The sequence below is a fragment of the Hemicordylus capensis genome, chromosome 4 (assembly GCF_027244095.1).
Source record: "Hemicordylus capensis ecotype Gifberg chromosome 4, rHemCap1.1.pri, whole genome shotgun sequence".
NCBI classification, from domain to species: Eukaryota; Metazoa; Chordata; class Lepidosauria; order Squamata; family Cordylidae; genus Hemicordylus; species Hemicordylus capensis.
In genome coordinates, this window is record NC_069660.1 from 4,448,260 (window position 1) to 4,463,854 (window position 15,595).

The 15,595-nt window shown below is 48.2% G+C and overlaps 1 protein-coding gene across 1 annotated transcript in view; it reads right to left on the reverse strand.

The window, feature by feature from the left end:
• HCK (HCK proto-oncogene, Src family tyrosine kinase) overlaps positions 1 to 15,595 on the reverse strand; it is a 47,292-nt gene continuing 31,697 nt past the window's right edge. The window contains exons 7-13 of the mRNA XM_053249663.1: positions 14,430 to 14,582; positions 13,956 to 14,108; positions 12,958 to 13,140; positions 10,948 to 11,024; positions 8,075 to 8,228; positions 6,987 to 7,118; positions 1 to 5,717 (exon numbers count right to left, since the gene is read on the reverse strand). Coding sequence (XP_053105638.1) covers positions 5,515 to 5,717; positions 6,987 to 7,118; positions 8,075 to 8,228; positions 10,948 to 11,024; positions 12,958 to 13,140; positions 13,956 to 14,108; positions 14,430 to 14,582 — 1,055 coding nt within the window. The 3' untranslated portion in view covers positions 1 to 5,514. The remainder of the gene's footprint in view (positions 5,718 to 6,986; positions 7,119 to 8,074; positions 8,229 to 10,947; positions 11,025 to 12,957; positions 13,141 to 13,955; positions 14,109 to 14,429; positions 14,583 to 15,595) is intronic.

The following is a 15,595-nucleotide window of genomic DNA, read 5'->3' on the forward strand; positions in this document are numbered from 1 at the left end:
ACTGATCAGAAGTAATTTATTTAACAAATATAACATTTAAAAAGGCACACATACTAGTTAATTATAGTTTGGAATGTTATTCAAGGAAATTGGAGAATCAGAAAACCTATTAGAAAATTCAGACTGTTCATACACACAACCCTGAGAATTCATTAACTTGAGCTTCAGACCTTTGGCCTGAAGGTCACAAGAGGCAAGGCTTGGCGGTGTGATATGCTTGGGGTCCTCCCCACCTTGGAGAGGGAGTTGCTGGCCTGGGCAAGCCAAGTACCTGAGGTGGGAGACTGTAGCATTTTGCAGAACGCCCAGGGGAGGCCGGGGAGTGGGGGCTGCAGTTTAGTGGAGGAGCATCCGTTCTGCACACAGGGCGCTTTCCAGATTAGCTGCTCAAAAGTGGCTAAATGCCTTGTTCAGACAAATCACAGTCAAAACGTAAAACCTGCAGGGGGAGCAGTCTCACGAAAAATAACAACACCTTTTCTGTGCCAGATAAATGACATCATAGCACTAAATTGCTGCGATTAAATTCGACATAAGCCATCCGACATATGAACAGCATCCTGCGGTCAGCGTCGGGACTGCGATGTCACAACACAGGAAGTGTGGAAGCACACTTCAAAGGTACACCCTGACCCCATTTTAGGGTCTAATCTGGAAAGCGCCCAGGAGGTTTCAGGTTCAACCCCTGGCATCTCCAGTAGGGCTGGGAATGACCCCTTTTTGCCTAGAACCCTGGAAAGCGGCTGTCAGTGCAGACAACGATGAGCGAGATGGACCAAGGGTCTGAGGCCACAGTAGCTTCCCATGGACACATTTACTTGGCTGCACATACCACTGGAGTCAGTGGACTTATTTCTGAGTACAGTACCCTTGTGTAGGATATCCCATTGCAAGTGAGATGGTTTAAACTGGCACTGTTAAGCACAAAGTTGCTTCCAAATCCACAGTTCCAAAACGATGATGCTTATGGCCAGAAGACACAGCCAAAGACAGATTTAGCATCTTGTACTTATCACAAAACATGCAAACTCTTTACATCACAACATTTACATCACAATACAAAGTAAATATCCTTAAAGTCATATTCCATTTTTTCCTACCCATCCTGTTTTTGCAGAGCTGTGGGTTTAGGTGCCGAAGCAACCCAGACACTCTGTCTGCCAGTGCATTTCAGTTAGTGAATGGAAAAGATTCCCACAGCTTTCACCAACATTAAAAATGTAAACCTCCCAACTTGGAGACTGAGTATTTCACCTGCTTTGAGAGCAGCTTGTGGACAATACATTAAACACCACAAAAGACACTAAGGAAAATGGACTGACAAAATGATTAAAAAGAAAGAGGTTGACTGGATGGCAAGGTGGGGTTTCGGAAAGCGGGGAGAGGGGATGTGCAGACTCTGTGCCGTTTCTGAAACAGAATGGAATACTCACTCTGCCATTTGGTAAAACTTTTTCTTTTAATCAAACGTGAGGTTATTTCTCCAGTGTATACAGAAGTGGGGTTAGAGCTTTGCACTTCTTAGCCATCTTTTCAATGGGGGGAAAAATTAAGGGACATAGCCATAACTGGAAAAAAGGAGGCGGGAAAACAAATGTTCCTAGGCCCCTGGGTAACCGCTCTTTGCTCTGGTATGCCGTTGCTTCCTCAGTCGAAAAACTCATCTGGGCTTCAAAAAAGACAAGCCCTCTCAAGGAAATATATATTTAGCTATATGTGGGTTTAAAAAAAAATTCTGTGAGAAAGTCTGCATGCATGGGGAACGTGTGATATTATTTGCTTAGGAGTGAGAGAAAGGGCATGCCGAGAAGGTTTTGTTTTTCACTATGTCCTTACACTTCTTCGGCAGCAAAGACGTGGGGTTGGGGGTTGGGGAGAGGAGAAACTGGGGAGGGGGACAAGGCTCCATCTTCACTTTTGCCCCAGGGCCCACTCCAACTTTGCTTGCTACACCTAACCCCACACAAATTGCCAAATTTATTTTGCACTGAAGTTGTGAAGCTGCAGATAAGTGGACGTAACTGATATATTTTTTTTAAACCCAGCCATCTTGTTGCTGTGTTTTAAAGACAAGAACAACAAAACAGCGGATGCGAAGAGTGTCTCATGCTGAAAACCCAGCCATTTTTTACTGTTGTTGGACACTGCAAGTAAAGACCCTGGTCCCGAGGAACTCAAGGATTTTTCCATCAGGGATGCTGCTTGTATGCAGAGATGCAAAAGTACTGCCAGCAGAGGCTCCTTAGGCTGGGGCAGGATGGGGGGGAGAGGCACAACCGGAGTTGCTGGGAACCAGAGGCAGCTGCTCCTCATCTGGCACCCCCCCCCACCGCCAACTCCTTAGGATGAGCCACAGCTGAGTATTGCTAGAGGCAATGCAGCACAAGAGAGAAGGATGCTCTCTGATGCTCTTCCATGGCTTGTAAACCTCTTGTACACGCACACACACACGGGAATATTTATCACATATTGTCAATCGGCCACCTGTTATGTGAGTGCACTCAAATATTCCACCCAGTGAAAAATGCAGGGGGCCAGCTCTCTTTTCTCCCGCTCACCAAGCGCTACGGCTGCTATTGGTTTTTTATCTATTTTTTATCCCGCTCTTCCTCCAAGGAGCCCAGAGCGGTGTACTACATACTTGAGTTTCTCCTCACAACAACCCTGTGAAGTAGGTTAGGCTGAGAGAGAAGTGACTGGCCCAGAGTCACATATTCAACATATTTTTATACTGCCCCAAACTTACATTTTAAACCAGACATTGATAGTAGCTGGACATGCTTGGTTCATTTGGCTTTGTTTTAGACAAGGTGTGAGCTCACCCTGGCACTCCAAGTAAAAGCCAAGAAGAACTGCTTGATCTTTTGAATATCATTGGCATACATTTGCATAATATGGTTGGCTGTAAATAAATAGCTGTTATGGCAATGTAGAATTTAATATCATTGTCTCATACTTGTTACTAACTTGGAGCTTTGTGATTAGCATAATTCTTTCTTCTAAAGGCACCTTTCAAAGTGGTGATACTCTTATATTTAGCAGGGGGAAAGCAACTGGCCCTATCCAGCCCCAGCACAGCATCCCTCCAGTAGCTGTTGCTGGTGCCCACCTTCTCTTTCTTTTTAGGTTGTGAGCCCTTTAGGCTCAGGAGACCATCTCTTTTATGTATTATTATTATTTTTTAAGTAAACTACTTTGAGAACTTTGGTTGAAGAGCGGAATATTAAATATTTGTAGTAGTACTAAGGCTGTAATCCTAAACACACTTACCAGGAGTAAGTGCCAATGAACACAGTGGGACTTACTTCTGAGTAAACACACATTAAAGATTGGATGGGTTTAAAAGGGGTTTAGACAGGTTCATGGTGGAAAGATCTATCAATGGCTACTAGTTTGGTGGCTGTGGGCCATCTGCAGCCTCAGAGGCACGAAACAGGATGCTGGACTAGATGGGCCTTGGGCCTGATCCAGCAGGGCTCTTCTTATGTTCATAGGATTGCACTGCTATTTATTTATTTATTTACCGCCTGACCCCAAAGGCTCTAGGCAGTTCACAAAAATAAACACACAAAAAACCAAAACAAACTGTTAAAAACAGCAATTTAAAAATTTAAAACATTCAAAGATGACTGAAAGCCTGGCTGAAAAAACGTATCAAGGGCTGTTTTAAAGGTTGGCAAGGTGAAACCACAGGTGTCTAATAGGGAGCACATTCCACAGCCTAGAGGTGACTACAGAGAAGGCCAACTCCTGAGTCACCACCCGGCAAGTGAAAATTAATTAATGCTTTAAATACAAGACCTTTATTTGACTGGTCAGTTGAGGAAGTTTTTGGGCTAGTTCAATGGCCAACTCGCAGGTGTACACACACACACGGCAGCTTCACATGACACGCAAAAAGCCGAACTGCCGGTTTCCAGAGACTTCCATGGGAGTACGCGTGATATACAGACATCTGACAACACAAACCAATCCACCAATGTCAGCGTATTCCACTCAACGGGCGGTTTTGAACCAAACCTCTGTTACAACTTCAAATCTTGGTTTGGAACTGCAAGTCAAGCACAATATAAGTGTAAAGTGATGCATATTGGGGGGGAAAGCCCCAACCACATCTACACTGGTGGTATCTGAGCTATAATTGGTGACTGACTGGGATTGTGGTGGACAGCAGGTTGAAAGTGTTGACTCCGTGTGTGGCAGCTGTGAAGAAGGCAAATTCCATGCTCAGGATCACTAATGCCATTATACAAATCTATGGTGCAGTCACATTTGGAGTACTGTGTACAGTTCTGGTCACAGTATCTCAAAAGGGACACTGTAGAACTGGAGACGGTGCAGAAGAGGGCAACCAAGATCATCAGGGACCTAGAGAACCTTCCCTCTAAGGCAAGGCTACAACATCTGGGGCTTTTCAGTTTAGAGTCCAGACCTGCTCAACTTCATCCCTCCTGCAGATGTTGGCCTACAATTTCCACAATCTCTGGTTATTGGCCACCGTGGCTGGAGATTATGGGAACTGTAGGCCAAATACAGCTGAGGGGGCCTAAGTGGAGCAGGCCTGGTTTAGACTAAGGGGAGACATGATATAGATCTATAAAATTATGCATGGTGTGGAGATGGGGGGTAGAGAGAGATTTTTCTCCCTCTCACACAACTCAAGAACCAGGGGTCATCCCATGAAATTGACTGCCAGAAGGAAGTACTTTTTCACACAGTGCATAATTAATCTATGGAATTATCTGCCACAAGATGTGATGGCCACTAGCTTGGATAGCTTCAAGAGGGGCTTCGACAAATTCATGCTGGTCAGGTCTATCAATGGCTACTAGTCTGGTGGCTATAGGCCACCTCCAGCCTCCGAGGCACGATGCCTCAGAATATGAGTTGCAGGGGAGTAACAGCAGAAAAGAGGGCATGCCCTCAACTCCTGCCTGTGGGCTTCCCAGAGGCATCTGATGGGCCGCTGTGTGAAACAAGGTACTGGACTAGATAGGCCTTCTTGGGCCTGATCCAGCAGGGCTGTTCTCATGAAGATACTGGCAGGGTTGTACAACATGACCAATGTCAACATATTGCGCCCCCCCCACACACACACACAACTGGAAACTGGGCTCTCTGCCGAGCTCTGCCAGCCATTCGGCTTCTTGTGTGTTGTGTGAAGCCACTCAGAATCTCTCCATCACACCAGCCATAGATTTCAGGCATTTCTCGGGGGAAGCTCAGTGGCTCTCCTGTTGGCAACAAAGCCTTGAGACCAAATCAAAAATGCACACCAGCTTCCCTTCAAATTGGCCCCTGCCAATTCTGGAGTTTGTTCAGCATTCTATAAGCCCGAGAGAACGCAAGGATTGCTCATGTTGGATGGGCTGCAGAGTCCACTTAGTGGCCCCCCCAGTCTGCCCCAGTGGCTCAGGGGATGGAGGCCCAGGGCAGCGATAGCAACTTGGTTAGCTTTCTGTAGCATCATTTCGCAGGGATGTTCCTGCTCCACAGTCTTGTCATCCCTCCGTTTTAAGGCTGTTGCTGATACTGACTTTCTGTGGCAGTGAAGAAGTCCTCCAAGATGCTCTGATTGTACTCAAACGTTGGGCGCTCCTCTGGCTTCTTCTGCCAACACCGCATCATAATTTCATAGAGCTCCTCTGGGCAGCCTTCTGTCCGGGGCATCCGATAGCCACGCTCAAGGGCACGGATCACTTCATGGGTCGACATCCCTGGATTATAGGGAGGGAGGGAGGGAGGGAGATTTGTAGAGTTTAAGGATTTAAATTTAATTTTAAGGATTTGTAGAATTTAAGGAGCAAGACTAACTTGCTCATCCCTGTCAGAAACAATGAAAACAGAGAGGCTTCCTGCAGGTAGTGTCACCTAGGTGTACCTAGGTAGTTTTGGAGCCTGGACCTAAAGGCCTTTAGAGCGCCCCGACCCCCCCCCCGAAAGTTAAGCATCATTTTTAACATGTAGGTTTTTGAGGGCACAAACCACACCACCCAGGACAGACTAAAAGAGGATTTGAGGGGGGCCCAGGGGGTGTGGAGGCCCTGGACTTCAGCTCCAAAGTGCAGGGGTAAGAGCGCCTCTGCACCCATCTTAGGTGAGCCAGACTGCTGTGCTTCCCACTTCTCCAAGTACAGCAGCAGCACTATCTGGCCGTTGGTTTCCTCTGGATGGGAGAGCAGGCACTTGAGTAGTATTTGCTGTGTTTACAAGTGGAGCAGAAGTAGAGGCAGGCAGCATCCCCCAAGCCCCAAAGAAGCCCTGCACCCCTCCAAGGGGCTTCTAGTTTGCAACCCCATCTCTTCTCTTAGCCTGGGGGGGGGGTCACCTCCCGCAAGCTCCGAAAGGCAACTCCAGTCCCAGGCTTCAGCTCCTATGGAGGAAACACCAACCATCCTGGCCCATTCACAAATGATCTCCTGGACAAGCAAAGCAGCCTAAGCAGTGCAAAGCCAAGCTGCTGCCTGGAACCGAGTGAGACCCTGGCTCCATCTTACCCGGGACTCTCCACTCGGACTGGCAGGGACTCCCCAAGGTGTCTTGCAGCATTGATCTCTACAGCCAGGGACCTGCCTACTACTAGAACAAGGGTGCACAACGCCAATGCCTCAGTGGGCCAGAACCAACCATGACTGTGTGTGAGGGGGCCGAGATCCATTTTCAGCACATCATTATATTCAAATTAACTAAAGCAAGTATTAGCTACCTGCAAACCCCCCACCCCCACGCACACACATTCTAACCAACAACAGTGACTGGAAAATAGGCCTCGTCGCTGCTCAGTCAGCGGGGCACCTGGAGCAGCCTACCTTGAAGGAGTGGCGTGCTCCTAAAATTGGGATCAGAGCAATCTCTCTACTAAGGGTAGATCCCAGGAAAGCATAGAGTCACCCCTGTCCCGTCACAATGGTATATAAATATTCATAGTAGTAGTAGTAGAGTAGTAGTAGTAGTAGTAGTAATAGATGACCTTTCCAACTACACACCTGGATATGGGGTCCGCCCATAGGTAATGATCTCCGTCAAGAGGACCCCAAAGGACCAGACATCTGATTTTATTGTGAAGCAGCCATAGTTGATGGCTTCAGGTGCTGTCCATTTGATGGGAAATTTGGCACCTGCCCAAAGAGAACAGAACACAAAGGTAAGATGCAGTAAGAAGGCAGTGGCAGGAGAGCACAGGTGACCAGCGGTCTCTCAAAAAAGCAGCTCCAGGAGAGGGATTTCTGGACGGTGGAAAATGCAGTATATTCAGCCAGAATCAGTGGTTTGTAGGCTATGAACTGATTGCTTTCTGAAATGCAGTGCGGATACAAGAGGGGCCACATTTTTGCTCCTGTACTGAATAGATATCAGCTTCCTAAATGCATGGGGAGTGAATCTGGATTTTCTGCATACACACAATATAGGTGGCCCTCGTTATCCGTGCACTCCGTATCCACTATTGGGTCCTAGAGACCCAGTTTCATTATCTGTGGGTAGAAAAAGAGGTGAAATTCGCCTATCCCCGATTGTGAGTGGCTTGAAATGACTTCCAGCCTCCACTTCCCAGCAGAGAGCCATTTTGTGGCTCTTTTAAAAAGGTTCTAGCAAATATTCGACCATATTTGGGGTTTCAGCAGGCATTGCTGGAGAATAAGGTATCATCCTTTTCTTCTCTTATTTCTGCCCCTCCTGTTTTTTTGGCCTTTTTGTGTGTGTTAAGAATCTAACCGCCCAATTCCCATTGACGCAAGGTTTCGTTATTCACCATTTCCGTATTCACGCATCTATAGGAATGGAACACACACACACACCCCGCCAAATAACAAGAAGCCAACTTAAAACTGGCCATTTCTGCTGCAGCATTACGTTGCTAATTCATGTTTGGTTTTTCTTAACAATTGCTAAATCTTCAATGTGCGTCTTGTCCTTATTCTTTTGGGCCTCTTTTCCAGTGTGTAACCCGTTAGCCTTAGAGTCCAGTTTGTCCCAAGCTACAATTACATTCCTAAGATCTGTTCAGCATTGTAAAACAGCAGACTGGAATATGAGGCCAGCTACTGCAGTTAGGATACAAAGCACCTCTTCATACCTTCCCGGGCTGTGTATTCATTATCCTCAATCACCCTGGCCAAGCCGAAATCAGCAATCTTGCACACTAGCATTCCTGAGACCAGGATGTTAGCGGCTCTCAAGTCCCGATGGATGTAATTCCTCTGCTCGATGAAAGCCATGCCTTCTGCGATCTGCCACAAGGAGAGAAAGAGAGACATCTGCTGTCATTACAAAAGAAACACTGGATGAGGCTAGGAGAAGTAAGCCAAGGGCATGATGCAGGAGTGGTTCAGATGCTTGCTCAGCCACGTCTCCGGTCTCCATGGCCTTGGGCAAGCCTCGGCTTTGTACAATGGAAAGAAAAGTGACCCGACATGTTTGTAGAGTTTAAGTTTCCCTCCACATGCACATGAATTTCTCTTTCTGGAACAGAAGTTTGTTTCCGGACTATGACAGTTATCCAAACAAGCTCTACAGACTACAAATGCAAAAGAGGCACAGAAAACAATCCAGCACAGCCTCCACAACCCAGCTCCTTTTAGAAGCAAAGCATTTTCACTGGAGGGGAGCAGCACCCAGGCAAGGTGGCATTGACATGCAACAGTGAAGTCCAAACTAGAGGAGATCATTTGTCTTTTGGTTGTGCTTTTTTGTAAAAAGCAGCTACGGGGGAGGAGTGATTTGGATTGGGACTGCAGTGCTGGAAAAGGGGAACGAGCATGACGTTGCCAGTTCGAATCCCTGCTGGTATGTTCCCCACACTATGGAAACACCTCTATCGGGCAGCAGTGATATAAGAAGATGCTGAAAGGCATCGTCTCATACTGTGCAGGAGATGGCAATGGCAACCCCCTCCTGTATTCTACCAAAGAAAAAACACAGGGCTCTGTGGGCGCCAGAGGCCGACACCGACTCAAGGGCACAAGTTTACTATGGCCCAGCAGCAGCATTGCCCTGTTGTCCCCCTCCCCTGGAGCTGTTCTCTGTCCCCATGAGGGGACACTTGCATGCAGCAGCATCTGCACCGGGTGTCGTTCTCTCTAGTCCTTTTGTGGGGTGGGGGCTGGCAACTATAATCTCACTTCCTGGTGCCCACAGTGGGACACACCCTCTGCCTCCATCCTGGCTCTCCCCTCAGTCTAGGGCAGAACTGCAGGGGGTCCTCCTCCTCCGCTGCTTCTCCTCAGTGGCTACCAAGCTACAGGCACTTCCCACCCTCTGCAGACGAGCATATTCTGGCCAATGAAGGTTGGCGACAATGACTAACTAAGAAACTGGTGTGTGTGTGTGTGTGTGTGTGTGTGTGTGTGTGTGTGTGTGTGTGTGTGTGTGTGTAGAGGAGAGCTGGTCTTCTGGTAGCAAGCATGACTAGTCCCCTTAGCTTATTAGGGTTCACCCTGGTTGCATTTGAATGGGAGACCAGAAGTGTGAGCACTGGAAGATTTCCCCTCAGGGGATGGAGCCGCTCTGGGAAGAGCAGAAGAAGGTTCCAAGTTCCCTCCCTGGCAGCAGCATCTCCAAGATAGGACTGAGAGAGACTCCTGCCTGCAATCTTGGAGAAGCCGTTGCCAGTCTGTGGAGACAATACTGAGCTAGATGGACCAAGGGTCTGACTCAGTATATGGCAGCTTCCTATGTTCCTAAGATGTCCTGGGGTGGGAGAGAGAGACACAACTGGAGCTTCTGGGAACTAGAAGCAGATGCGCCTCATTTGGTGCCCACCCCCACGCAGGCTCAGTAAAATAAGCCGCTGCTGCTGCTGCCAAGGAGAGTTGTGAAGAGGGAGCGATTAACTGTCAGCCAAGCCAGATGCCTCACACAGGGGACACACCTGCTCTTTTGAATTGCTGATTGTGGTGGGGGGAAACCAAGCCCAAGCCTCGGGTAACAAAGGGCTGGCTGTTGTGCAGCAGGGTGAGAACAATTAGGCGTCAGAGGAGAAGACCAGCAGGAAGGAAATGCCCCGAGAGCCTGTCCAGTTTGGGGGCTTCTTTTACAGGGAAATAAAAGCCAGCGGCCGCCCACATGCAGATTTGCTATTCAAATCCGTCTTGCTGCTTTTCACTTGGGAACAATGAGGCTCTTCACCAGCACAAGACAGCATCTCCCAGCCCTCTCAGGAGCAGGTTACTAGAGATTACAATGCCACAAAGGCAGAGGACCCGGCCAAGGTGTCAAGGCTCCTTTGCAATCATGCCTCTGAAGGGGTTCACTGGACTGGCCATACTTAAAAGTTGCAATAGGCAGCAGCATCCCATGGCTGGCCACCTGCTAAAGACCTCTAGGTGCCGGCAAGGCAAATGTCAGTGCCTCCAGGAGGCCACTGGGCAGCTGGTGACCTGCATGGGTCAGCCATCACTCCACAGAGCCATTTGGGGCACTAGGGCGGCCAAGAACACAGTCTACCTCTGGGGCACGCAGCACCCTGAGAAATGGCAGGGCGGACAAGCGACAGGCTCTCTGGATGCTCCCATGCATGCACAGATGCGCTCAGGGCGGACTTTGTGACTTGCCAGGCACAGGTGAGGCCTTCCTGCACGTTGCGTCCACTGGGACGAGAGAAAGGACCTGACCTCCACCATGAAGGCTACAGTCAGCTCCCTGAAGTCTTTAGACACTGGCTGACAGGAGGAGGAAACTTAAGTCATAGTAATCCCATTGGAATTAAAATCTTGCATGTCCTTTTAAGTTCAACAGGACTACTTTTTCCTCATGGCAGGCACTGGCGCCTTTTCCATAAGGCCCTATGCATTTCCCCAAAGAAGTCACACTCTGCACTTGCTCAAAGGCACTAATGTCTTACTTCATGCCATATCCCAAGGCTGAACCCTGGCACTGAACCAGGTGAGCTGTCTCCAATTAAGCAGCTCCCTCTTCCCTGGGAGGGGCTGGGTTTTGCAGGACACTCACCTGGGCAGAGAAGTCGATCAGTTTTGGAAGCATCAGCAAATGCCCTTCGTCACTTTTCAAGAAATCCAGCAAGCTGCCTGTGAAGGGGGGAAAGAGGTGCTCTTTAGGGCATCAAAGCAGCCGCTGTGCTTTCCCCAGGTCTTTCCCTGCCAGCTCTGTGCAGATCTTGGGGCACAAACACCAGCGGGCCAGACTTCTAGGAGCAACAAGGACAAGTCTACTCACCTCTGTACCAGCTCTGGAAAATTCAGAGCTGTTCCCTCTACAACAGCCTGTCCCCATTGGAGGGCCCTGACTTTCCTTGACCCAGGAGCAAAACAGCGTATTCCAGGGCTGGCCATCCTGAGGTCCTCTTGCTGTTGTTGTTGTTCTGCAGCTCCCATCTCCCCCAGCTGCAATAAAATGCAGCTGGGGGTGATGGGAGTTGTTGTCCAACACCAGCTGAAGAGTCTCAGCTTGGTCACCCCGGTATATTTCATGGAGGCTGCTCATGTGGACAGCTGGGATCCACCCGGATCCTGGCGCTCCTGCTCAGCCTCATCTCACTCCAAGCCTGGTTCTTAAGGGAGCAAGCACTCCCTTAACCCCGCTGCTGGGATTGTGTGCCTGAGGAGACACAGAGACTGGTGCCTAGAGTGCCCGTCTGATGGGGAATCCTGTCAAGGCACCACACCCGTGGCATGGTGCATTGCGGGATACCTGGAGGCCGGGATGCACTGTCCCGGCCTCCGGAACTCCACGCTTCGAGGCACAGCACAGATCGTATGGGAGCATGGCCCACATGTTTGTGCTCGTCAGAGGGGAAGGTGGGTTTGAGCAGCCTTCCCCACTGACCAGTCGTGTGAATGGCCCCATTGTCTGTGATGGGTGCCGACAAGCTTGTTTTTGTAACCTAAATATTGGGGGCGGGGGGCTTTAAACCTTTGCCCAATATAGATTGCTTGCCTCTCTGCAGCTGTTTCCCCGAGGAGGGAAGCTCCTATTGGCATCAACAACAAATGTTTATATGCCGCTTTTCAACAAAAGTTTCCAAAGCAGTTTATCAATGAGAGCCTCCTCCCAGGGGGAAAAAGACACAGGATGGCCCCCTCTGGATGAAGACTGGCTCAGGGGGGAGCGTTAAAAGCCCTCCTTCCCACATGCCATGGTCTTGATCAGCGCCTTCACAGCCACTATTTGAGTTCTAAAAAGGAAGTACAATTGCTCGATATGCACAATGCAAGCGGCCGTTTTCCTCATTACCTGCCTCCCTCCCCAGAGCTGAAACCCCACTTGCCAGAGTAAGTAATTGCAGAAGGGTGAGGAAGCCAGGTGGCTGGAATCTTCCCCTGCTGCAGAGCTCAAGAACCAGGAACCTACATCTACTTTCTCCTGCAGCACAGAGTTAGACCCATTCAAATGATCTGGAGCTCACCAGCATGATCTGGTTCACAGGTACTTTGAGGTGTATCCCTGGGCAACACATCATGGTTTTCCTCAGCCAAATTGACCTTCCACTTTCCTCACAGCATCTGGACAGCTGACATTCAGTGCCTCTTCCACAACATGGACTGAACATTTTGTAACATCTCAACCAACATCAGGTAATGGAAGGCCAGATTCACAGATAAGTGAAAGCCAGTTGTAATTGGGTAGTGTAGTTCATTAGTTGTAATTTTTCCCCACATGATGCCAAACTGAAGGCAGGAAGTATTGTCCTTATTCCGATTTGGCTTCACTACTACTATCTTGCCCTCACTTTGATTTGGCTTCACTACTAGTTCAGATAGCTACAAGATTATGTCCAAAGCCAAATCAGAGTGAAGACAATGCTTCCTCTCCTCACTTTGACATCTTGTCATTTAAAAGTTGTGCACAGCAGTGTCGAGGCACATAGTCAGTACTGCCACTGCAAAGAGGAAATGAAGAATGAACCAAAAACCACTAAAGCTTTCACCCCCACCCCAACAAAGCTTGCTTGCTAGCTGAAAATGTTTGCTCTAGAACCCATAGCTCAACCCAGGTTCCTACCTTTCTCCATGAATTCAGTGATGATGTAGATGGGCTCTTCCTTGGTCACTACTGCATTCAGCTTGACCAGTTTGTCATGCTGCAGGGTCTTCATGATGTTGGCCTCTTCCAGGAAAGCTTCCAAGGACATGCTTCCTGGCTTCATGGTTTTTACTGCCACTTTTGTGTGTCTATTGTAGGTGGCTGAGGAGGAGAGAGTGGGCACAGAGCCACAGTTAGAAAGTACATAATCAGTCACATAGACCCATTCACTGCCCTGGATCCAGGGCTGCATGTATTCTGTGCAAACAAATAAGAAATGCAGAATGTTGTTTGCAGTGCAGAATTCAGCATCTTGGTTCTCTCAACTTTCATTAAAAAATGAAGTTTCTGTCCCTTATGACCGTGAAGAGAAAGCATATGGGCAGCATTTGGTGAAGTCCCATGTCTACTTGTAGAAAAATAGCATGTTGGGGATAAAGGTTCTGAATTCTCTTGCTAGTTTTCTTCATGCAAGGAGTTTTAGATAGTGTTAAAAAAATGTACCTGCAGTCTGAAGTGGTACAAGCGACACACACCATACTCTATCCCCAAGTACAAACATCTCTTCTGGAGAACCTTGCAGAGTCTCAACCCAACCTCAAGAGAATCACAGCACTGAATGCAGCTGAAAAGCTACCTGGCTGGTTCACTGCTTCTGTTGTGCATTTCTATGGCTATTAGCTATAGAAGTGAATCCTCCATATTCAGAGAGAGTCTACCTCTGAATACAACAAAAGGGGGGCTATTACTTTTATGCTGTTTGTGGGCTTTGGTTGGAAATAGGACTAAAAAGACCATGGGTGGCCAACCTGAGGCTTTCCAGTTGTCGTCAGATTACAAATCCCATCATTCCCAGCTGTTTCATCTGGGGATAATGGGGTTTGTAGTCCAACATCAGCTGGAGAGCTTCAGTTTGGCTACCCCAAGACAGACCTTCCGAGTCCAATCCAGGAGAACTCTTCTTCTTTTACTCTTACCCATCCAGACTTCTCCAAACTGCCCAGCTCCAAGTTTCTTCTCCAGTTTCAGGGAGTCCCGGGGGATTTCCCAAGCATCTTTCTCCCAAGGTTTCTGAGGCTTTGGCGCCACACAAGGGAAAGTCAGCTTTTGGCACAGCCCATCACTTTGGCCTGAAAGAGATCCAGAAGGGGTCCCCCGTCAGGCATTTTCACCACCCAGGATAATCGCTAGAAGGCAGACTGCATGCTGATGCCCTCATATACCATCCTCCAGGGGTTCTCAACCTCGGGTCCCCAGATGTTGTTGGACTACAGTATCTTGGGATGTTGGACTTGGCCATTGTGGCTGGGGAGGATGGGAGCTGTAGTCCAGCGACCTCTGGGGACCCAGCTTTATGGCAACAGCCTTGACCATGGGAACGTAAGTCATCCTGGAGCAGAGACAAAGTGTGTTCCCAGCACAGGACAAGGAGCATTCAGCAAAAGGGTTACCCTTATAATGGGTGACCAGTTCCTGGAGAGTGTTGAAGCTGTTCCGAGGGGAGATGAAGAAGCCGCCACTGTCGAGCGTCCGGATCTTGTAATGTTTCACAGTGTCCATCTTGTTCTGGTTGTCAAAATCTCTGACAGACAGAGAGTAACTCCCTGAATCAAGAGGGAGGGAAAGGAATGGGGAGTTAGGATAGGAATTTTTCACCAGCTTCCCCAAAACCTTCTGCATGGGATCTGAGATCCAACTCATTATGGGTTGGGATGAGGCCATAGGTCAATGGTGAAGCATCTGCTTTTGCAGGAGATCCCAAGTCCTAAACCAATCCCTGGCAGCATCTCTAGGTAAGGCTGGGAAAGACTCCAGCCTGAAAACCTGAAGAGCCGCTGCCAGTCAGTGAAGACAATACTGAGCTAGATGGACCAAGGGGCTGACTCAGTATAACAGCAGGCAGGGGAAATGTTTCCAAGGAGCCTGATTCAACAAGGAACAAGCATATTTAGTGACAATAATTGCCATCTGGATGCATCCTCCAGCTGGCTACAAAGGTCTGTTTTTCAGAAGGCCAGTCTACATGTTACGTATAATTGTGTGTAAGTTTCCCCCACTGTTCCTTTTTTGTTGTTTGTTTAAACAAAGAGAGCAGTTGGAGGCTGCAATCTTGCATTCCTCCTTCTCTGCCGTGGCTTATTTACCCTTTCCCTTCGAGCTGTTTTCCCACTCATGCCCCAAGTTGCTTTTTCTCCCTGGAGAGAAAAGATACAGGGATATTGCTTATGTCAGAGCTGTTGTTGCCTGTTGGGTAAACACATCCATTTTCTCTGCCCTATAATGGTCTTGGGCATTGAATACCTGAAACAGTACTTAAAATATACCTCACTTAATACCGTCATCTGATTAAGGAAACCCTAAACGCTACATGTTTTCAATCAAGTAATAAAATCCACATAAATTTGCATATGAATAGAACAACAGTTTTGAAGCGGGGAAAGGCATACTTTCTTTGATTTTGACTTATTGCGGTAAGCATCAACATATTGGAAGAAGCACTGTGGTTTGAGAGGGCAGGGCCGAGGAGAATGCCTCTTTTGAAGGGGCATCTGCCGGACATAGTTTTTGCAATCACTTGCATTAGAAATAAAGAACTAATAATTTTTAGAAAGTCTGT